General features: G+C 57.5%; 1 protein-coding gene across 1 annotated transcript; it reads right to left on the bottom strand.

Moving 5' to 3' along the window:
* Positions 1 to 927: 927 nt before the first annotated feature.
* Positions 928 to 23,040, bottom strand: DOC2B (double C2 domain beta). Its single transcript, XM_084492913.1, has 9 exons — positions 22,602 to 23,040; positions 14,590 to 14,669; positions 10,133 to 10,207; positions 8,816 to 8,925; positions 5,081 to 5,207; positions 4,752 to 4,909; positions 3,507 to 3,588; positions 3,228 to 3,324; positions 928 to 3,028 (listed from the first exon to the last, which is right to left on the bottom strand). The coding sequence occupies exons 1-9, from the start codon at positions 22,930 to 22,932 to the stop codon at positions 2,892 to 2,894; spliced, it is 1,197 nt and encodes a 398-aa protein (XP_084349039.1). The 5' UTR covers positions 22,933 to 23,040; the 3' UTR covers positions 928 to 2,891.
* Positions 23,041 to 23,950: the final 910 nt, after the last annotated feature.

Raw genomic sequence — 23,950 nt, 5'->3', positions numbered from 1 at the left:
ATATATATAACATATATATTAATAAATTATATAATATAGTATATATAAAATTGTATACACAGCTATACATATGTATGCATACATCTATATATTTATATAGCGCTCCATGTATAGATGTATTTGTAGACACACATACATGTATTATAATACCATAATATTGCTATTTATTGTTACGTATTATAATACGGTAGCATTTTGATGTATAAAAGAGTGCATCTCATGCACACACACACACGCACACATGCACATGTCCACGTAACTCTGTGCTGTGCCCCATGCAGGCAGCAGCAGCACGTGGGGCGCAGGACGCCAACAAGTAATTACGTAGGCGTGCACATTTGTATCGTTACAGGTGCACGTGTAACTGCTGTGCACCTCTGTACGTGTGTGCAACCATGCCTGGCTGGCGGCTCTCTCCCCATGCTCACAGCCAGTGACTGAGGGCAGAGGATGCACGATGTACATGCATATTTGGGCTGGAAAGTGCAGATTCTGCCCATGAGAGACCCCTGGGGAATCCGGAGCACTGGTGAGACCCCAGCCATGGCTGGGCAGCCAGAACCACAGGGTTTTACCCCATGCACTGGGAACACGGTGACCAGTGTCTGCGGTGGAAAAATGAATCGTCTCTAATACCCGTCTGCTGATGCAGCGCCTTTGAGTGATGAAAAGTTAATGGAAACTCCAAACACCAGAAGACTTTGTGTTTAATCCTCCCTTGCCTAATCCCCTCTCCTTGACAGTCCCCATGCAAACCTCTCAGCCCTTTTGGGGTGGGTCAGGGGCCTGGTGACAGTGGGGACACTGTAGGTACAGGGTTTGACAGCAGAACAAACCTCAGCAGCTCCCCATACATCAGTCTAAAAACTTTGGGTTTGCAGCAAGAAAAATGTCCCCAGTGCCCAGGAATGCAAAGCACAGGGGGACTGGGGCCACACGATGTGACACCACCATGGTACGGCCACGGGGAAACTCAAAAGCTGCACCTCCTTTTTTTTTTTTTCTCCCCCCTTTTTATTTCAGGTTCTCGTTATAAATATTAACAAATCTGACCAAAAGTACACAGATAGATAATACTGAAATACAAAATTCCTTTAGGATGCAGGTAAGGACAATTTCTGCAGCCTTCACATTGTAGCAAAACATCGGTATCAAACATTTCACAAGGCTGGCGCGACGACCACCGCTCTGCATGCAGCTGGGATGCACGGACAGTCCGCTTAGAAAAGGCTTCGGTGCAAAGTGATGAACCCCCACGTCCTACTCCCCCGCAGCCATAAGGCAGTTTCACAGCGACATGCGCTTGAACCCGTCGCTTACTGCTGCCAACGTTGCAGGTGGACGCTCCCGCGCCCCCAGGGGCTCAGCACCCCGAAATCAGCCCCCGGGCATCGCGGTGCTGGAGCAGCGGCAGATCACCCGGAGCATCCTCGTGGACACGCTGCTGGCATTCAAATAAAATCCATGCATATCTGTAGAACGCATTACAAATATTAAGTCATTAAAAAAGACCCTATGAACATTTCCCGCCCCCCCCCCCCCCCCCCATATCAAACAAGGTGTAACACTGTTGGAACTTGGAAAAGTAAACGGAGGTCTGATTGCTTTCCAAAAGTCGTCAACACCCACGCGCACACGCACACACGGATACACGGCTCAGAAGCTGTAGGTAAGAGATTGAGACCGAACGGAACAGCAGCTCTTCCGAAGGAGTCGCAGTTTAAAGGCTTCAGAAATTTCTGGCAAGGTGCAGCATTTCGCAGAAAGTTTTCACCCGTCAGTGCCTCGCTGGGTTTTGCACGAGAGCCGGCAGGGCAGGATGCAGAGGACAACTCAGACCTGGTGCCGTACACAGCTCAGACCCGGTATTCCCGTGCCGTATGCAGGAATTTGGGCTGGACCCGTGCATGCTGCAGCAAATTGGGTGAGCTGGCAGCTGTGCCTGAGCTGAGCACCTCGCGGACAGGCTCAGCTTGTGGCACACAGACAGCATGCAGTGGAAACTGCCTGGCTCCTATGCAATGGCATGCACTAGGAAAGGAGATGAAGGGGAAAGTGATAGAAAAATCCAGCCTAAAAGCCGGCTTTCCTGGAAAAACAGAGGGGCTGAAGCTCCCAGGAAGCAGCGCACGGGGAGAGGAGCAGCTGGCACAGCCCGGGGCTGCCCTGCTCGGTGTCGTTGTTTTATTCCCCCCTTTCATTCCCCATGACAGCTCCCAGGGAGGCGGCTGGGGCTGGGGCTGTCCCTGGGGGTTTGTGGGGGGCTGCAGAGGTGCTCAGCCCCTCAGCCTGCCAGCTGACTCGCACAGGTGATGGGAGAGAACAAGCACATTTCTGGAAGAGAAGCAAAGTCTTCCTAGGTTATCAGAGAACACAATCATTCCGACGGAGGAGCTTTAAATGCATAAAAGACTGTTTAGGCCCAAACCACAGAGACTGACAAACCACCAGAAATATGGCACAATCGCCTGGATAAAGTAGTTCCATGTTTTAGTGACGCCTTTTTGCTCATATTAGATACACGAACGAAGACTGATGCATTCATTTTTGCCACTGAATTGCAAGGCAGCAGGAAGGTCAGTCAGTACAGCGACGAGTTGGGAGAGGAGTCAGAACTGTAGTGCATGCAGGTGTGTGTTGAGAGTGTGTGTGTGTGTGTGCGCACGAGTGTCTGTGCATGCTCGTGAGCGTGTGTGTGTGTGTGTAAGGGTGCTGAGAGGCATTCTGGAAAAGCCTTAGGGACCAGGACCCGCTGAGCACAGCGAGGAGCCTCTGCCTTGCTCCCTGGGGAGCGTGTCCCCGTGGCGTGGCATGGGATGTCCCCTCTCCCTCGCAGCAGTGCCTCGCTCCCCTCCGCCCGACGCCGTGGAGGCGAGCAGTCCGCGGGGCGCTCAGTCGCTGAGGACGGCCCCTGGCAGCTCGTTCGTTAGCGTGTGCCAGCGCTCGATTTTCTTGTCCTTGTTTTTCAGGCAGTCGAACCAGTGCTTCAGCCTCTCACCTTTGGCATTAATTCCCAGCACGACTCCACCTTGGGAGAGACAGAGAGGAGAGGTGGGTGGGCACCTGCCTGCAAGACACACCAGGACACACTGGGGCACACCAGGACACGCCGGCCATCCCACCCCAAAGGAAGAACTGGGGAGTGAAAGAGGCAGCCGGGACAGGGGGCAATGCCACTTAGCCAAGATCTCAGGAACACGTCCAGCGCTTCCAGATGCCCCACTCACCTATGAAGTCATTCGATTTCCCGATGTCGTAGTCCCACACGGTGACTTCCAAGGTCTTTTTGGCCAGGTCGCCGTGCTTTATCTCATAGCAGAACTCCTGTGGGGAGAGCAGGAGCCTTCAGGCTGCGCTGTCATGGGGCCCAGCGCCAGCAGCGCCATTCCCCACGGGGAGCTCAAATCTCTCTCCTTGTGCAGTGGCCGGGGTGTTTTATTTTCTCTTTTAAGTCACAGCACTGAGAAAAGCCCCCCAGGTGAGAACCACGAGCAGCAAAAACCCACCTCATTGAATTCGGGGTTCAGTGTCTTCTTCTTCACCGCCGTCTTATGCTTCGACTTCTTGTCCTCATCCGGTTTCAAGTAGCTGCAAGAAAACCATTTGAGGCAGTCAGCACACAGCCGCTGGGCAGCACGAGGGTTTTCCCCTGTTTTTGTGTCCCAGGTCAACATGTTCCCACGTTGGCACTCTCCGTATCTTGCTTGTAATTCAAAAATTAGGGCTTGCAGCAACATCACTCGTCTGTCTGCTCTGCTTGTAGCCCTGCAGGTATGATCACTGCCTGCCATACATGTGAGGCAGCATCCACGAAAAACAAAGGGAATTCTGTTGTTTCAGGAGCCAAGCTTTTCCGATGAGCATTTGAAAAAGAAAGGGTGGATTTTTATACAAACGTCTCCACTGCTAAACAGCAATTGAGTAGGAAGCTGAAAGCATTCTGCTGATAAACTCCATTACTGGCCTCCCACATACCAGGCACGTTTCATCCCAGTCACTCTGTCTCAACAAATGCCATCCCTAAAAGTGCTGCATTTGGGGTCAGAGCACTGGGGACAGGGATGAGGGACGGGCGCAGGTTGCCAGCCCTTCCTGCCACATCCGTCTCCACTTGGGAGAGTGAAAATTTGAAAATTGATATTTCCTCCCTCAAAAAAGAGCCATGGCCATCATCCTGCCTGTGGGCACAAAGCAGTGACTCCCCTGGCACCCCAGCACCCCGGGTAACACAAACGTCCCTGCCCCACAGGGTGAGGGCAGCTCACAGCAGCCCACCCCAGCCATTTCTGGGCTTTTTTATTTTTTAAAAGGACATTTTTTTTTTCAGAAGGAAGACAGCCCCATCATTTACATCGCAAAGCATCGGTAGGACCTGCAAACGTGCCCCCAGCCCTGTTAACCAGCCCCTGGAGCCACCAGAGCTACGGGGTGCGATTAAAGTGCTGCCTGACCTAATTAGACACGCGCTGTAATTAGAGCCTTTCTGAAGCATGGCAGTGACCTGGTGGGCGCGTGAAGGGGGGAACAGGACAGTGCAAGGCACATCAAAACCATCAGGGACCGGGTGCTGCTCGTCACGGGGCAGCCACGGGGCAGGCTGACACCTTTTCTACTTGGCGTCATCGTGGAATAATTGCTGGGGAATAACGCTCACAAGCTGCTACCGTGACGCCCTCGTTTGCATCTCTTAATGAGAAGGATTAATCTCCACTGCGGGGACAGGCGAGGCGGGCCGGCGGCGCGTCACTCACGTTTTGACGTAGGGGTCGGAGTAGCCGTTGGCGTCCATGGCGGCCAGGTGGGCGCAGCGGATGATGCCCACCAGCAGGCCCTGCTTCTGCGAGCTGTACTTGAGGGAGATGAGGATCCGGCCGCGCTCCTCCAGCGACTTGTCCTCTGTTTTATCTATCTGGGGAGGGGGAACACAGCCAGTCCGGGGCTGCTCCAGTGCCGGATGCCCACCATGAGGCCTGCGCCTCGCTGGCGTCAAATATCACTCATACACCGAGATTAAAACAGCCCAAATGCTGCCTGCTGGCACCTCTCAGGTGTCACACTGCCCTCCTCCCCGCCAACTCACCGGCAGCTGCTTCTCCAGGCAGATGCTGAAGTTTTTGGTCTGGTTGGGCTTCAGTTTCTTCAGCGGGATCCGCGTCTCCCCAATGAACTCGTTGTGGCGGAACTTGTCCTCGTCACACACCGAGATCCTGAAAGGAGCACAGGGCGGTGTGAGCGGGGCTGTGTGGGGGCTCCTTTTTCCATGATTTTTATTTTTTTCTGTGACAGCTTCCCGTCCTTTCACTGCCTGTTTTTCCCCCCTGGCAGACGCTCCTGTTGTCGCCCCTTTCTCACCTTGGCCTTGCTGAGTCTTCATAAACCCAGGAACAATTCATGAAGGAATAAAAGGAGTTACAGATAAATATTGCCCTGCAATCCCATGTCACTGGAATGAATTGCACACCATGGCTCTGACCGTAGATGGTTTACCCATGGATGGGTGGTTTCTCCATGGGTGGTTTATCTGCGTGTGGTTTATCTGTGGGTGGTTTCTCCATGGCAGTTTGACCACCAGGGAAGAAGGAGGCAGTGAGGAGCCACCCAGACGGTGCAGCCAAGCCGCATGAGGAACACCAGGTCGGGGGAGCAGGCAGAAGGAGAGGGTTTGGGGAGAAAACCCCAAGAGGGGCCACGGGAGTGCTGCTCTCCAGAAATGGATGCAGCGTTACTATAGATACCCGCAAAGAAAAACACCCCACCGCAACAGCAAAATCCTCAAAGAGAATCTGAAATGCAGGCAATGTATTTCTTAGTTCCCTTCCTCTCTCTCTCTTTCAAAGACCCAAACCTACAAAGGAGCAGCGGTGGCTCTAGACAAGATGCAGCATTCACCAACGCGTGCGTGGCCCCATCCTGCTGCAGCTCCAGGCAGGGAGCAGCAAGCCTGCGGTTGCAGAGGATGAACTGGAGATGGGAGCACGAGGCCAGGCTGCTGCCTATGCACCTGGGGGAGCAGTGCTCCGTGTGGATTTTACCTCTTGAGAACAAGAGCAACAAGATTCCCCACCCTGAACCTTGCCTGGACGCATCCCAAAAGCACTTTGAGGTGTCAGTTGTGGTCAGTCCATCTGACACCCCTCCAGCCCTATAGCCACCTGGCTGTGGTCCCTCCGCTCCACCGGTGTGGTATCTGTCACTGGTGGCTTGTGGTGCATTGGCCCCGTAAGTCAGTGCAGAGGCGTGAGTCAGATCGGCACGCAGCTCCGGCCCCAGCCCTGCCTTTGGAAACAGGCGTAATGCAATTACACCGGCTTGAATTTTATTACGAGGAATCAATGTGATGGAATTTTTATGCCTTGGGTTAGAAAATCAGCTCCATGACAAACAGTGAGCACATGTCTCCAGCAGCCACCCTCGCTCCCCGTTAGGAGCTCTGTACCGCGAGCATCACCCCCCTCCCGCCTCTCTCTTCATCAAACCCAGTCCCTCGCACCCTGCTGTCGATCTGACAGCTTCCAGGAGGGCTCCTGACCTCCGGGCTAAGGCCGTGAAACCGCTGCAGCAGAGAGCCGGGGAGCGCGCGAGCGATCGCCGCTCACCCAACTTCTCCTCCCACTCCTCCCGGCCCTGACTCACTGAAGCTCCAGCCACCCCGCAGCTGACTCACGGCTGCTGCCTGCACAGGAGCTCCTCTGGCCTTTTTTCCCTTGTGGGAAGGGGAGAATGGGGTCAATGAGGAATTTAGCTGGAGCCTCGTACCCTTTCCCTTAACGTACACAAGTAACAGAGGATGCTGAGGACGCAGCGCCTGCCTCTGAGCTCCCCATGGTCCCTATAGCAACTTGGGAGGCTCTCAATGCAGAGGCACAATGCCTTAAGCACAGACAATGCCTGGAAAGGAGAGAAAATGGCAAGAGGCAGCATCTGGGACTGTCCAGTGTGGGTCACCAATCAAAACCCCTCCGTGTCTGAGCGCAGGAACCACGGAGCTGTCAGACACCGGCCCGAGGCTGCCCATGGTTCTGCAGCAGCACTCGTCCAGGGCTCGTGGTGTAATGCAATCTGGGACCCCAAATCTCCACGTATCTGCAGTGTGCCTATTAGACCTGATCAAATACTATTTTCTGAATAATATATTTAATGAGTCATGATGTTTGTCAAACACATGATTAAACAAAGAATTCCTGGCATTCGCAGGCACGCTGAATATCATATGAATAATGCATCGCTCCGCCAATATATCTGGATATGAATAATCGTATCCAGTCTCCGGCCAGCTCCGGTATTTATTACGAATACAATCTATTTATTGCCTATTACACGGATAATTTAAATGTAGGCGGCTGCATTCTGCCCACTTCAATTTCCCCTGCCCTGCAGTGCTGGTGGGGGGCTCTGGTGCTGCCTGGGCTAGACTCAAGGATGGTTTGCTCGATGAATGGATGAGACCTTTCAAGATCCTCCCACCTGATGCATTTCCTGAAATCTGAAATACATCTCAGGGGGTTGGTTCATTAACAAAATTCTGCTTGCCAGTCCCTCAGACATCTTGCATGTCCCCTCTGTCCCACGGGGACAAGGGACAGTGCTGGGGGCACAGCTGGGGCTGAGCTCAGGGCAGGAGAAGCCCAGGTGGGCAGGGAGGCTGTGGGGCCCTTCAACATCTCCCCAGGAGCTGGGAGGCAAAGACTGGTGGTGGCTTTGATCCATTATTTTTTTACAAAGACTCCATGGTCAGGGCACAGGCAGGCAGGTATCCAAGTGAAGAGCAGCAACACGTCCCTTCCACCCATCTGAAAAGAAGGAAATCTAAGCACAGAATTGAAATAAAAGCTGAGTTTTCTTCCTTGTGGCTCAGTTGTAAGAAGCCTCATCTCTACGCCTGCCTCAGGATAAAGAAACTCTTCTGCCGATGCCTTCTGCCGCAGGGATGGAGGAAAGGAAATAGGAGGCTGGGGAATTGTTCTTCAGCTAAATGAAGAGCACTTGAGTTTTAGGCACTGGCTGCCCCATGCAAGGGAAAGGAATGGAGCCACGGGCCCCAGGAGATGGCGAGATCAGGGGAACTCCATGAGCCATAGGCAAGGGAACGTGTCCCCAGGTACAGAAATGTTGCCAGAGCTGGGAAGGGACAAGGAAAAACATCTCCTTTGAACACATACACACCCATCTACCTTAGTTCTGTGCAGCAATGTCCAGGCAAGGCAAAGGCCCTGAGCCCCAACCTCACAGCCTCCCCACTTCACCAACTCCTTTGCTTTTTCACTTGCACAAAAACCTTCCCAGGGTGGCGGCGGGGCCACCTGAGCATGCAGCCTGGGTCTGCCAGGAAACCTCACTGTGCAGGGACAGCATGAGGCCAGCAAGGCAGAGGCCAGCAGCTCCAAGGGGACAGCAAAGCACCAGGCACGGGGGCGACACAGGCGGGTGCAGCACCCCGAAGGTGTGTGTTGGGGCTTTTTCTCCCTGCTGCGTTTCACCAAACCTCTCCCTGCAAACTGATTTCCACGCCTGAGAGGTTGCAAACTTCAAAGCCTGCAGTGAAAAAAAAAAAAAAAATAAAAAATACCCACCGCTAATAATAATCAAAAACCAGAGGCTTTCCAGCCCGGCAGGCCTGCAGCACTTTCAGCATGACTAATATTTTCCATGTGAAATAACAACCCGTGGCGCTCGGTTCCTCATCTGCAGGCATGCTGCAGGCAACAGGTGGGCTCTGCCCTGTGCCCCCCGAGCTCTTTTTTCTTTTCCCCTGAGGGGAAAATGCTAAACTCTGCCTTCAGACCAAGAGGGTTGGGTGGCAGCCATGGGGCCCTACCGCAGGGTCTTGCGGATCATGTCCTCGTCGGTGATGCCGTAGTAGGTGAGCGTCTCGTTCCAGGTGGGGTTCAGCGTGTTGCGCAGCGTCTTGGTTCGTAGTTTATTCGCCTGGAAGAGCAAAGGAGGAGCATGGTGAGAGGGACCCCGACCCCCAGGCTGTGGCCGTGGGTGCCCCAAAATCCCCCTTCCCGCAGCATGGCACAGCGCTTGCTGGCTCATTTGCAAAGCGATCCAGCTCCGCATCCCCCTCCCTGGAAACAAGCAGCGAAACGGGAACCTTGGCAGAGGCAGCGAGAGAGCGGGGATTTCATTTATACAGCAGGAGTGAGAGAGGGGAAAAAAAAAAAAAAAAAAAAAAGTCTTTTTTCAGGTTCATTAAAAAATACCAATTTGCTGTTCTGGCTGGTTATTTGCATTCCTGCTTCCAGCACAGCTCCTGACTCTGGCTGACTCAAAATAAAAACTCAAAATAAATTCCTGGACGTACATTTTGTTAGCAGGGGTAATGCCTCATGGTACCGCAGCTCCGCAGTCACTGGGGCCAGATCCTGACCCCTCGCCCTATGGCCAGAGGGGGGTGTCCCCGTGAGGTCCCCCCGCAGCCACCCCTGCCCTCAGGCACTGCTACCTGCGGCCGTCCCCCCCCCAGCAGCAATGCTAATCAGTGCCTTTGCAGAAACTGGAAGTGACAGATAATATCGCTGATGAAAGCGCTCCTGGCTCTCCTGCTTCCAGTGGAACTCGAAATGTGGTTAAAAACTCCCTCTACCGCCCTGAACGTTACGAATTAATTCAGCTGAACCGTAACAAGTAAACATACCTCCCCCCAAAAGGTCTTCCCTTTAGTGTAAAATAAGAGCGCAATTAATATTCATAACACATACATTTAGCATTTAAATTCCACATCCCCATCAGTTACACCGCGCTCTCACTACACATCAATATCTTTAATTACTCTTCTCTCCAGCAAGCGCTGAGCTTAAGTAGATGGAAATATTTCCCTTACGATTTATACCCTGCTTTATTGGGATCTGAGGGGTTTTAAATGCAACAGGAGAAGGAAAACCAAACCACCAAACAAAACCAGAGCTGGTTTCTCCCCATGCTTGGAGCTGTCCCAGGACTTTGTGAGCCTGATGCCTGCACCCAATGCTGCTGGGCTGGGTCTGTGGGGAGGCACCGCTGCCCCCAGAGACCCGCGGTCCCTCGGGGATGCTCCAGCAGCCCCTGGAGACACAGCTGCTCACCAGGGAACCATCACCAGGTTCCCAAGGGAAATTCCTGGGAAGGGAGAGGGCAGTGAAAGGCGTCTCACCTTGCTGGCTCCGGGAAGCAAGTGCAATTTGACGTAGGGGTCGGCCAAACCATTATGGTCCATCGGCTTCAGGCCCTGGAGAGGGAAAAGCAGCAGGAGTCAGAGCAGCAGCAGCACCGGAGCTGTCCTGGGAGGCAGAGCCGCCCGCAGGGTGCTCTCACTGAGCCCAGCCTCTGATGCCCACTTCCATGGGGCATTGCTGGGCCATGGTGCCCCGGGAGCAGGGAGGGAGGAGAGCAGGATCAGTGCCAGACCCAGGCTATGTGGCAAGAGCAGAGCACGCCCGGGGCTCCCCTGTGGCGTGTCACATCGGCCACCGCGCACCTCCGCTGCTGGAGCAGCTGACTCTGACACCCTGCTCGCAATTAATTTGGGGATTAGGGAAAGCAGTGCAGTGATCTTCATGGCTTAAAATTACAGGGTTTTGTCAGTTAATAATCGCTTACAAGCAAGCACACACCTCTGCTGTTGTGCTCTTCCCCTGCAGCGCTCCCCAGGGCGCGAAGGCGCCGTCCTCCTGCTCCGTGGCACGGCACCGCTGGTGGCACAGCCACGGTCAGAGCCTGGTGCCCACGGGTACTGGAGCACGGCCACCAGGAAGCCCTCACGGTGCCCCTCACTGATGGGTTTTTACCCAACCCCACCGCTCTCAGGGGATGACATCGAGCGTGTTTGCTCTGGAGCTCTGGGCAGAGGGGACGAGGCTGCTCTGCCCCGTGGCCTCTGAACAGCCGCGGGGCTGGAAATGCTCTCAGGGCCATGCCCCAAACCAGCACAAAGCTGTAACAATGTGCATAGAAACAAACTCCACAGGGAAGGGAAGCAACACAGCGGCACAACACTCAAAGCCTCATTTTTACTGGTCCTTATTGGAAACCACAGCAGCCCTACCACAAATGCCCTGGGCTGCTCCAGCCTGGCTGCAGGAGCCCTGCAGGGGCTGTTTCCCGGTGCCTGAGGGCATCCCTTGGCTGGAAGCATGGTGGGAGAGGCACCTGGGCATAGGAACCAGGCTGTGGGATGCTCACGGGTTGCCAGGCCCCTAGCACAGGGTATTTGGTGCCTGGGATCAAGGAGCATTCGTACGGCTGCTGCTGGAGTGGCTGTGCGCAATGGAAGTTGGAAGATGGAGGGTGGATTTGGGGCAAATTGAAGGGCGAGATGTTGGGGTAAATCGCGTGGCATATGGAATAACACCCAGCTGCACACTGGCAGCCCTGGCTGGCCGGGTTTGCACAGCCCAGGACCTTGGGACCAGCTGCCAACCTCGGCCAGGTTTCCACATCCACGCTGTCCTGGGGCCAGGCGGCCAAACGGGGCCCGGCAAAGAGGATTTGGCTCCTCCACCAGAGCCAGAAGGATTAAAAATATCAGCAGCAAATGTAGGCTAAATGGCTCTGTTTCAACAGCATTGCAGCTCAGGTCACCTCCCTGGCCCAGTCAAAGGGGAACGTGGCAAACACGGGGGACGGGAGGCAGGTGCCAGCTGCGGCTCCACAGGTGTCCACGGCACATGGGGACAGCCCTGGCTTGTGGGGACCCAGGGGAATGGGATCACCGGTTGCTCACAGCAGAGAGAAGTGAATCCTGCCCACAGGCTCCTGCGGCGGAGCTGCCCCACCTGCACGGATGCTGTGTGGAAAATGAAGCCATAAGCGAGCGAGCAAATTCCCATGAAAATGGATGGAGGGAGACAGGCAGCTCTGTAATTCACCCATCAAATCAGCTCAATTAAATTACCTTCTGAGGAGGCTATTTAAGGCTTTTTTAACAGATGTGCTACGGAGGATGGGGTGACAGGAGCCTGGAAAATGGCTCCTAATGCTACGTCTGGCTCCCTCCCACGTCGTTCTGCTCGGGTTCAGCACCAGTGGGATGTAACGCGATGGCTCTGCCCCACAGGGGCACGTGGGTGACAGTGCCATCACCCCTTCTGCTTGGAGGGACCTAAATCTCCTCCAAGAGAGCCAAGAGGCTGAGGCAGTGTGGCCAAGGGCTCCCCAAGCCCCACGCTGGGGACAAAGTAACCCACCAGCTTCACCAGCACGGCCTCATGCCAATCTGCCCTCCCTGGGGCACTGATGCTGCTCACAACTTTCCCCTTCTTCTCCCCAGCTCCGAAATCCCCTCTGTAATCCCGAAATCCCCGCTGCGATCCCATGGGGACCGACAGCCCCGCTGCCGCCAGCTGCACTCCGTGCCACTGACATTTAGCTAATCAATAGGATTTAATTACGAGGCGGGCTAATCGGGCTGCCTATTAACGCCACGCTCGAGGCACGCAGGAATCGCAGGAGGAGGCTTCGTGCCAGCAGCATCCCCCCGTGGCTGGCAGGCTGCTGCTGCCCAAACCCAGCCTCTGGTGCCTCTTTCCAGCCCGGGGTGCTGTGTGTCCCTGCTTTGCAGGGGCCGTGTCACCCCTCGCAGATGGGCATGTCCAGAAATCACAGCCAAAGGCTCCCCAGAGCGTGCTGCAAACAAAGGAGTTGTGTTTGGAGGAGCTTGAGCCCTCCCGGAGAAAAGGGGGTGGCATCGGTGTCCCCGCTGGGGCCAGGAGCAGCAGCTGTGGCTCGGAGCTGGGAATGTCCCCGCAGTGATAAATATGGATGAGCAAATTCATAACTCGTGTTCCGTGCAGATCTCCAGCACTCGGCCGCGGGTTCGTGGGGCGCATCCAGGCGCTCAGCAGGGTGGAAGCTGCCGGGTGTCCTCCAGGAGCCCCCCGCTGCAGGCAGTGGGCTTGGCAGTGCTGTTGTGTCACCATGGCTTTGCCCGAGGATCACCCGTGGCACCTTCCTCCCAAAAACAGGAGCCCAACGGAGCTACGGGACAGCACAGCGGTGTCTGCGCTGCCCCATGCCCCTATAGCCCTGCAGGGATCGGTGCAGCACGCTGGCCTTGGTTAGGCTGAGCAGAAAACAAGACCAAAACCACCATGAGCTGTGCCAGGGCACAGCCTGTGGCACCTCGTGTTATCCAGGTCCTTCTCCGTCCTGTTTTGGGAGGGCAGAGCTCTGTGCTATTAGGGAAACTGAGGCACAAAGCGCCCCAGCAGGGAACCCCCTGGAAGCCCTGACCTGCAAACCGAGCAGTCGGTGGCTGCAGAGCAGAAAATTGGTGTTGGACCAAGACGGGGCGGATTTAACCAAGGGGGGAGGTTATCCAGAGGAGAAAGAAAAACCCTTCTCAGGCGGCTGACACCACGCAGCCCCGTGGGACCCACGCGTCCCGGCACTGCCCTGCAGCATCTGCGCAGCCACCGCCAGCTCCCACCGCCGGCAGCCGGGGTCCTGGCCCTTACCTTTCTGTAGTCAAGTTTTGGCAGCTTTCCCCAGGCGAGAGATGAAATGAGAGCGAGCAGATGGCAATGTAAATAAAAGAGAAAAATGGGAGAATGAGAGCAGAATGGAAATGAACAGGACTGCAACGCTTGAATGTCAGAGCGGCGGGGGGGAGCTTGTCCCACCCGCGGGCAGGGCCCAGGGCTGTATTTAGGGGGGTTCAGCTGCTGCCATTCCCTTACAGCCCAGCTCTGGGGCATGCTTGGACCAAGGCTCTCCTTCCTCAGCCCTGCCTTCGCTCTCGCTGCTGTCAGAGCCTCCTCCTCCTCGTGGGGCTCCTTCCTCCCCACCTTCCTCCCGCTGCAAACCCGAGCAGAAAACCCCTGCTTGGCTCCGCTCCCGAGCACTACGAGGAAAACCCGACCCGAGGCTGCCCAGCGGCTGTGCACAGCCTGAGCCGAGCTGTGGTGCCCCTGCTCCTGCTCCCGACGGGTGTGCGCACCCAGCACCCAGAGGTGCTCTGCTCCGGGGTGGGGGCTGCAGGTAATCCGGCTGTCCTCGAGCATCCTCAGAAGGGAAACGGTCCCCTGGGGGTCACCTGCAGCCCCCCCAGCCCTTCCCAAGGCTGCAGGGCCGTGGGTCTCCCTCCAGGCCCCCATGGCTGGGTGAGGTCAGGGAGGAGCTGAGCAGCACCCTGAAGCCATGCGCCCAAAGGCAGAGGCAGGACCTCCGCTGCCTGTTTCTGCTCCAAAACGTGCAAAAAAAAAAAAAAGGAAAAAAAGAAAAAAAAAAGCCCAACAAAACAACAACAACAAAAAACCCTAATTGCTTCAATCACGCAGACGGCAAAGGAGCTGAGGCAGAGCACTTTGTGGCAGTGATTAGCAGCATTTAAAAGAGCCATTTATAAACTGACAGCCGGTCACAGCGTCAAGTAAATAACAACATCGGGTTGGGTGCTCTGCTGAAAGCCATAAATAGCTGCAGCCGGCTCGGCACAGGGACAGGGACGGGGACAGGGATGGGTGAATGGCTGCGTCCCATGGGACTGGGGCTGGAGATGGTGCGGGCATGGGGCTGGGGACAGCAGAGCCCCGGCCGAGCCCCCGTGTCCCCATTTTCGGCAGGGTTCTGGTGTCCCCATATCGCCCCGCGGGGCTGGCCGGCTCCACGTACCTTGGCTTTGTTGATGGTGCAGTGCAGAGCGTTGTTCTCCTGGTCGTACAGCAAGCTGAAATCCAGCGTCCCCAGCGCGGCTGCAAGAGACACAAGAGGTTGTGAAGCAGAGGGACCAGCACCGCTGGCTCCTCGCCCCGTAACACAAAGGGAGCGGATGGAGATGCAACAGAGAAGCAAAGCATCCTCCAAGTAAGCCCCAGAATGAAGCAGTGGGGCTGGCACGTCCTGCAGTGTTTCATCCTGGGGAGAAACTGGGGGGCTCCCCAGCCCCAAGGCTCCTCTCCAGGGGGAGCCGGGCAGCGTGGCACATCCCATCCCACACCTCCTGTGGCACTGCTGGCATGCCCGCCGCGTGTATTTGCACGCTGACACCTTTGAACAAATGAGCCACCGGTGGGACCCATTCCCAGCTCCGGCTTGGCTGCGAACTGTAAATTAAGCCCAGCGAGCATGGAAATACTTTTACGGGTAAGATGAAAAACATCAACAGCCCTCAGCCAGAGTGGCGTTCCCTCACGGCATCGGCAACCCAGCTGCGGCCACAGCGGTGCTCGGGGCCGAGGGGAAGGGGTGGGAGGGCAGCGCAGAGCAGGAGCCTCAGCAGCAGGGGAAAATTGGGTTTGAGAAATTCTCTCCCTCTGGACTGAGCAAGTTGCAGGCAAAGCAATGGCAAAGCAATGGCAAAGCCTTAAAAAGGTTTGCTTTCCTCTGAAACGTGCTCAGACCTTCACCAAGGCCCCCAGACCCAATCCCCACGTGGATTGGCATCTCCCCCAGCATGGCCTCACCTGCCAGCAGCCTTCAGCCCCCCCAGGGGCTCCAGCCTGTGTTTTGCTGTGCCCACTTTCCCCTACTGGGACCTCCCGAGGCGGCACATGTGGAGGCAACCAAAACCTCCGCGTGGTGATTTCACAGTGATCTTCCAGCCCAAACAAGGGTTAGCCTGCTAGCAAACAAAAACCCGCTGCTCCAGAGTAAATATTTTGTCTTCAAAGCGAAGAAGAAAAATATTAACGGAGGTTTGTGCCAGAATAATGCTCCCCCCTTGCTCTGGAGTAATTTCATGGTGCGTTAGCTGCTGGCTCTGTGGGGTTCACCTGCTGGGCTCGGGGAGATGGAGGCGACGCAGGGTGAGGCCAAATCTGCAACACCTGTGTGTCACTTCTGCGTTGGGCTCAAGGGGCACCTGCAGAGCACTCACCACCCAAATTGTGCTGCGACTGAGGCTCCAAACTGCTCGTGGGGCTGGCGGCACAGGTAGGGGGCTGGCAGCTGTGCATGGCAGCGTGCAAGGACCAGCACTGGTCCCATGGCTCATGGCAAAGTCATCAAAACTTGACAAAGCTGGGTTTTTGCCTATGGAAGAAGAACCCTCTGCTCTCGCAGGCTCTCCATCCTCACCTGCCCTTTAGCCAGCCACTGCCCGCCAGCCACAGGAGGGGGCCGCGGCTTAGCCGGCTGGATTTGGCAGTTTATAAAACAAATTAAAAGCTTGGCGTGGAAACGGGGTTTGGCCAGGAAATGCCGGCAGAGCCTCCTGTCCCCTTGGCGCGACAACCTGCCCCAGGGCGCAGCGAGCCCGGCCCCAGCAGGACGAAGCAGCAGCAGTGAGCACGGGCAGGGGTGCACGGCCCCTGCACTGCTCTCCCCCAGCACGGGGAGGGTCCTGCTCCCCGCATGGATATGTGCTGTCAAAGGTGAGCTCCCGTTCCCAAGAAAGGGTCCGCCTTCGGCAGAGGGACATGGAAACATCATCGGGATGTGTTGCACTAATTGCTTAAAAGCGCGGCCGTATGGAAGTGACAAAAGGGATCAGGGTGACGTGGGGGACTTGGCAGCCGTGGCGCTGCAGCAGGAGCCTGGAGCTGGGGGGGGCTGCAGGATGCGGCCCCACGGGGACACGGGCATGGGCACGGCCACGGCTGAGCCGCAGGGTGAGAGCCTGCAAAGCTCGTGGGATCCCACCAGGTGGTGAGCACGGTGCTCGAGCTGTGAGCGTCCCTGGGGTCACACCGAGCCCCCAGGTGCCAGGATTGGGCCCAAAGCTGCCCGGAGCAGCGGCCACGCAGCCGGCTTTGAACAAAGCCCTCGGCCAAGCAGGCGAGATGCCCTGCTTTTGTTGTTTTTCCCCCTCCCAGCCATCCTCGCAGCTGAGATGGAAGTAGCTTGTGCTGTTAATTAGGGGAGCAAGTGCCTAAAAAAGAAAAGGGCAGCAATTAGACGAGAAGCGCTGTTACCAGACATATTTAACTCTACTGAGCTATTCTGAATGCTGCCCTCTAATCACACGGACTGCAAATAAAAAAAAATATAAATAAATGCCTTTGTCAGGCATTACAAAGGCAGCTTAGCGCTCTCCAGGCAGCAGGCAGGATGTATCATTATTATTGCGATTATTCTGCTCCAATGATAAAATAACCATTAGGAGATGTGAACTCATTAGCAGGGCCTGACCCTCCTTCCCGGCCGCGGATCAGGAGAGATTGATGGGAAGGTGCCAGCCCGGGGCCGGCGCTCAGCGCAGGCTCTGCAAAGAAAAATAAATCTGACTCGTGCAGGAACGCGGCCTCTTCCCCCACCGACCTTTGGGCGTTTTGATTAATTCAGCGGGCTGTGAAATTATCAGCAGCCAGACCGTGTGGCTCCGGGCTCGGCCATGGCACACGTCTGGAGCCTGGGGGCGCCGCGGGGTCCTGCGCCCCCCCAGGGATGGTCCCCGTGGTTTATGGCTGGTATCTGCCATCAGACGGGGAGCCCCAAGCATCTTCTGTTTATACCTGCAGGGGTAAATCTGGGTGATGTTCCCTAGCAGGTCCCTGGCTGTGTGGGCAAGGTGCCCTCATTCAGCAGCAGATCTGGCCCCTTGCTGGCTGGGGACACGCGAGGGGGAAGAGTTCCCCTGCCCAGGAGGTGCTGGAGATGGCAAAGAGGCACTGGCACCCGCAGAGCAGTCCCAGAAACTTCAACAAAGCCCGGCAGCGATCGCTTGTGAGGGTGTTTCACCTTCCAGACTTGGGGAAGCTTCTGCAACATGACTGTTGTTGGAAAGCCCAGCAAGGCTAGGTGCTGGGAGAAAGCAAGGTGCGCGCTAAAAACTGCTCTAGAACTAATTAAAAAGGAGTCCGAAAGCCTTAAGTCCCTCTGCTTATCAGCATTGCTGCTCCCAAGAAAATCTGCTCATGGATTTTGTGCCAGGGAGATCAGAGTGGAGCAGTAAAGAGACTGCTGGGGATTGTCTGGATTAGTGCTCCCTTACAGAAAGCACAGGTTCAGTAACCTTCAGGCTGGGTGTTTTTTAATGCACTATAAAAGATAGGTCCCCATTCTTCCATTGCTTTAATTTTCCTCTGCAATGGAGATAATTTTAAAGGTCCTGAAAGGCAGCAAGTAATTCTGTGCACTTACAGCCCCACGAGAAATGTCAGCAAATGACTCCTCAGGAGGAACAGAAATAATTTTTGCCATTTCCAAGCCAGGCAGCTGAGGATCGCCTTGGCGGGCACGTGCGAGGAGCGACTGACTCCCTGCGCCGTGGGGAGCAAAACTCCGACAGCCCCTGGGTTAATTCCTGGAAACAGCCCCAGGAATCACCGTGAGCTGTTCTGTGACAAAGTGACAAAGGATGTGGGACGTGTCCCGAGGGCAGCACGCTGTGCTAGGACACAGACACTGAGCAGGATGTCCTGGTCCTGCACAAAAGCCAGCAGGGACTGGATCCATGCACTCCCTTCCTGGGAGCTCCGGGGATGGCACAGGTTTGTGGCTGAATGCAACAGGAGTGGGAGCAAGGAAAGAGCCCAACTCTTCCTTCTCACAACTGCTTCCTGCCTTTCCATGTTGTTGGTTTTTTTTACTTAAAATCTATGACAATTAATATTTCTTCATTTCCCAGACACAGCGCCAGCCCCTGGCAAGCTCCAGAGCAGGGAGCTGCTTCTCCACGAGGCTGGTTGATGGATGCTCATCAGCTCTTCTGTCTTCTCCAGGAGGAGTGTTCAGAGGAACACTTATCTGCTCAGAACAGTTCAGAGATGCAATTATGTTTTACAGCACTAAATGGTCCCTGATGTCAGCAGCAATTAGACTTCCAGCAATTTCAATTTGGAGATGGCCTTCAAATCTCTCCCTCTCTCTCCCTTTAATGAAATACGGTATTGCAATTAACAACCCCCCGAAATTGCCTTCAGTGTTAAATACAAAGATGAAAGATCCGGGAAGCCCTCGGGCACGGGGCACCGGGGAAGGGAGGAGGGAGGCAGGGCAGGTTTGTCCCCAGCTCCCCGGGGATGGCACCCGGGGTCCGGCACCGACCGGCACCTGCGCAGGCGCCGTTGGCTCTGGCAGAGCCACGCTCCAGGCTCCGCCACCATCAGCGGTGGTTTGTTTAGCTTCCCGAGCAAAAAATACCTCTTTTGGCCTTATCTGGATTGAAAAGACGATTCAAAGGTTATAAATAGCAGTGGCAGCATATGCTAAGGAGCTGTGTTTCAGAAGTAAATATCCTCATCCTCCCGGCGCATGCTTCCCCTCCATCTCCCCTTCATCCTCCTGCTGCCTGGCCACGAGCACCGCCAGGCGACTCGGAGACTCAGTGCCCTGCAAGACCTTTGGTCTTCTTTACGTCTTTAAGCAGACAGTAATTAATAACTGCCCTACAACTTTGCCTAATTATCATATTTGCTCCAAAAAAAAAAAAAAAAAGAGCCTTCCTAAATAACTTTGGTGGCTTCCAGCTGGCGTCACAAGCCACGAGCTCCCATCCGGAAACCTGGGCTTCTTGCTGCCGCAGCCCCGTGAGCTGTCTGTTCCGGTGGGCAACCACGGCCACGTCTGTCTGTGCCTGAGCACCACGCAGCTCCTCCAGCCAGCCCAGCTCCACAGCAGCAGCCGTGCTCTCGGGCTGCCTCCCCGTCCTGAAACCCAAAGCCTGGCACGTCCAGAGGAGGGAGCGAAACCCTGCCACAGCCTCACTCGGCAGCTGAGGTGCGCGGAGAGCTTCTTCGAGGGCTTGTGCTTTGCGGCAGAGGGATGGCTGTGCATCCAGTGTCAGCCCCAAGCAGAGCAGTCCTTGCAGCTCTCCCTCCCAAGAGCCACGTTTCCACACCCTGCACAGCCTCCAGAGCCCTTCAGGCGAGCTGTGGCACAGCCCAGGCACTGCCACGGGGAATGCGCAGTCGCTGGAGGGGCCGTGGCTTGCTCAGAAGAGGGGAGCCGGGAGGTGAGGAGCTGCTGCCCAGCTCCTGGCAGGTGGCACATTGCCACCTAGCTGGCATTTCCTGATTTTCCTTCTGCACCGAGTTCCCTCGCCAGCACACCGCCTGACAGGGTGGAAATCAGCCCTGGAGGCTGGTGGCCCTCAGGGACAGGCCAAAAGGCAGAGGGAGGGTGGTGGCCGCAGCTGGGAGCTGCAGGCTGCTCGGCTAGGACCTACGGGCTGCTTGGAGGGTGCCCCAAATGGCTGCCTCCTGCCCCAGAGCCATCAACTCGAGCCCCTGCATCAGGTGCCAAAGAAATACACTGAAATACAAGAAATAGGACTGCAGCGCAGGGACCCAGCCCCGCATCCAAGCCCGCAGCCCCGCCGGGTGCTGTAGGGCAGGGTGCTGGTGGCTCTGCTCCATCCCCAGCCCCTGCAGTGCTGCGGGGCTGAGCCACACAGCCCCGGTGCTGCTGGGCACCCAGGAACACCAGGCTGGAGAGGTAACGCTGGGCAGGAACAAATTTAGGGGAAAACCAGGCAAACACTGCATCTCCTCAGCCAGAAGCAGCCCAAATCCTCCCAGAGGGCATGGGAGCGCCATCGCTTCTGTGCTAGGGGAGGGAAACCCGCAGGCAGGTGGGACAAACGGGAAGGAGCCGACCTCTTCCCACGGGCCCTATCGTGACAAAATCCTGCACCTCTGTGGGGCTGCGCTGGGAGCATCCCTGGGGAGTGATGCAGGGAACATCCCAACCCGGCTGCACCAAAGCCAAGGTGGAGACACGGGCAGCCAAAGCACCCGGGCAGGCAGCTTGCCCCGCAGCGCTACCCGGGCACTGCAGCGGGTGATGGGTGCTGCCCCCAGCTCCAGCACTGCCATACCCAAGCCCTCAGCCAGTCCCCATGTCCCCAAGCCGCCATCCAGGCAGGGATGTGCAGGTGACTAATGCAGCAGCCCTGAATCACCCACTGGGGATATGAGGGGGTGCCGAAAGACTCCCCAGCTTAGCTGGTGCCTCCGGGCGGGCTGCACAAATCCCCACCCAGCTCCCTGACTGTGAAAAGGGGCCAGCGAGCCCTCGCCTGGCTTTGCAGCGTGCCTGCTAACCACATAGGATGGGCAGGCTCCATCCCACATCTCTGCACCCCGACAGAGGCTGGGGCCACCCCACGCTGTCCCCCAGCTGGGATCCCGGCCGTCCCCACTGCACCCGCTCCGCTCCTGGCGCTGCTGCGCCTCTGCCAGGGGAAAACCCAGCACATCTGGCTGAGGAGCGGCGGCGGCGTGGCCGACACCTGTTACACTGCAAGAAATGCTCCTCCCAGCGCCCAGCGGGAGGACGAACGCCCTCCAGCCCCCAGCCCCGCAGCTCCCAGCCTCGCTGGGCACAGACGGTAGCGCCCTTGGGTGCTGGTGAAAGCGCCGTGCCCTGCGGCCCTGAGCGCACCAGCGCCCGCGCACACCTCTGCCCCTGCAGCCCAGCTGCTCCCGTGTCTAGCGCCGGGATGAGCAAAGGCGATCTGATAATTAGAGCAGCAAATAACCCAAATCCGGTTAAAGTCGCTGCTAACTGCCTGGCTGGGACAAACAGGGCTTAGCGGGGATGCTCCCCCTGGGCATGGCTCTGCTCTCCTCCTCTTCCTCCTCCAAGGGGAGCGTGACCCCAGCACGGGATGGGAGCGAGGCAGCACCCACTGGGGGCTGCACCCACCGGGGGCTGGCACCCAGAGCATCCCCTGGCCACGGGCAGCAGGCAGCATAGGGCAGGGCATGGTGGTGGCCGTGCCACCTCGCAGTGAGGAGGGGCCCAGCCCCGTTGGCAGCCGCCCAGCAGCCGGGAGCGATGCCCAGGCAGGGCTGGGACATTTGGCACAGGGAAAGCCACCGCCTGCCCGGCACGGGGCCGTAAACAGCTCGGCTCAGTGGGAGCTCAGCCCACCCCTTCCCCGGGGACGGGCACGCAGCAGCGCTCAGCAGCACTGCCTGCCTTCCTCGTCGCCTCCAGGCTGCAAACTTTGTGCTCAGCCCCTGGCAGGATCTGGCCCCTAAGGGCTGGGCTGAGCGGAGACCTTGGTTTTTATCTGACCCGGGGGGGAAGCGATGCTATCCCAGCCGCCGCGGCTGGCAGAGCCAGACAGCAGCTGCTCTGCAGCCTGCAAGCTCCACCGAGCCGGGTGGGAAGGACGTTTTGGGTGGGGAGGGGTTAAACCAAGCTGCAAACACCTGCATCTGCCGGAGCCTGCTCGGAAGCCCCCTGGTCCCTCCAGTGGGGGCTCTGCCTGCAGCTGGGGGGGCGAGGAACGGGAGCTGGAGTTTGCAGAGGGCGAGGGCAGAGATTTCCCGGCGGGTGCCATTGCGAGCGGAGCGCCCGAGCTCAAGCTGGGCGATGCGAGCGCGTTATCGCCAGCTCATCAGCCGGGCGGCTGCACCACCCAGACGGATGGAGCGAAGGCTCCGCGCCCAGCACCGGCAGCCACCAGGGACCCGAAGCCGAGCAGGAACGAGGCAGGGAAGCGCCTCACCCGCACCGGCAAACGCAGCAACTGGTGGCTCTTGGGAGACTTCCCCAGTTTGGGTTCAGCGCCCAGCCTGGCTGCGGCAGGGATGCTCCCGGGGCCACCCCTCCTTGGGGGCAGCACCGCGGTGACAGCAGAGGGTTTGTCACTGCTGCAGTGCAATGCCAGGGACGGGCAGCGTGGCCAGGGAAAAGGGTGCACGGCGCGGGCAGCAAGACAAGGAACCAGACCCCAAACACCCCCACCCCCTCACCACAAGCACACAAACTCCCGCAGAAACTTGGCAACTCACTGCAGTCGTCGGACTCGTAGCCCTCGGGGTCCACCGCCTCCTCGGGTGGGGGGCACTTGGCCGGCTGCTGGGTGGGCGTCGTGCCATACGCCCCGAAAAGCTGGTCCACGTCCTCGTCCTCCTCGCGGGGCGCCTCGGCGGGGCTGACGGAGGGCTGGCTGACGGCTGGGCGCAGGGCCCCGCTGCGGCCCACGGCGGCGGGGAGCCCACGAGGGAAGCGGGGGAAGTAGTCGGAGATCTGCTTGATGGGTTTGATGGGGCCGGGGCAGACGTCGATAGCCATGTGCTCCTGGATACTTATGGTCATTTTCTCTCCTTTTCGGAGTGTCATGCACGCGGCTGTCGGCGCCCAGCGTCCCCGGAGGGAGCCGCGACGGTGCTGGCGGGGGGCAGGAGGCAGGCGGCGGGGAGGCTCGGCCGGGCACCCTACGTGGCTCTCGCGCCCTCAGCCTCAGCCGCCGCACGCATGCTGCTGCCGCCCGCTCGCGCAGCCCTGATCCTGCCGGCGCTGCCTGCCAGCGAGTGAGCGAGACCGAGCGGCGGCGGGGAGGCAGGGGGTGGGCTCTCGGGTGATGTCACCAGCTAGCAACAAAGCGGCACCAGCAGCGGAGGAATGAGGGCTGTGGCCAGCCTCAGCCCCTTCCCCGCCGTGGCCCCGGAGGACAAGGCACAAGCAAGAAGCAGCCGGACCCTCAGTGGTTTTCCCCCGCTGGCTGCTCGCCGCAGCTCGGTGCCCTCGGGCCCCTCGGAGGAGGAGGAAGGTCACCGTGTGGTCCCGGTGCTGCGGGCTGGGGAGCGGAGCTGCCCTGGGGACCGCGTTGTTCCTGTGCCCCCTGGCCGTGCCATGGTGGTGCTGTGCAGCACGCTGAGCACGCAGCCCAGTTTTGTGTCCTGTGGCCGTCACCAGCCAGGGCTGAGGCAGTGTGTGGCACTCGCTCGCGGCACACTGGGCGTGATCTCTCCAAACCGGCTTTCAGCTGCTGGCATGGAGCAAGGCAGCAGGCGAAGCATCACGGAGCAGCAAGCAATGGGCTGGGGCCACAATGCTCCCCAAACAGGGACAGGGACAGGGACAGGGACAGGGACAGGGACAGGCTGCCCGGTGAGTCCAGCAGCAGGGGAACAGGACTCCTGTGGCATGCACAGGGAGCTGTCTCCAAGCAGGGCTTCCACTTGACCTCCCCCCAGGCTCAGACCCACACCTCTGTGCTCCCACGCGATGCAAGGAGTGTTTTGTTTTTTTTTTTTTGAGCCAGAACTGCCAGAAAAGCACCACAGTGAGAACACGGTGCAAGACACTGAGCACAACCTCAACCTGCATGCTGTGGGCAGCTCCAGCACCGCATCCT

Source organism: Aythya ferina (assembly GCF_964211825.1).
Source record: "Aythya ferina genome assembly, chromosome: 19".
Lineage (NCBI taxonomy): Eukaryota > Metazoa > Chordata > Aves > Anseriformes > Anatidae > Aythya > Aythya ferina.
Note: the sequence above shows the minus strand (reverse complement) of the source record. Positions and strands in the feature narration are given on the sequence as shown.

Coding starts and splice junctions, on each gene's coding strand:
- DOC2B (XM_084492913.1), bottom strand. CDS start 22,932: ATGACACTCCGAAAAGGAGAGAAAATGACCATAAGTATCCAGGAGCAC. Junction 10,208..14,589: donor GCACCATCAACAAAGCCAAG/GTACGTGGAGCC, acceptor TTCCCTCTCCAG/GGCCTGAAGCCGATGGACCA. Junction 3,325..3,506: donor TGAACCCCGAATTCAATGAG/GTGGGTTTTTGC, acceptor CTCTCCCCACAG/GAGTTCTGCTATGAGATAAA.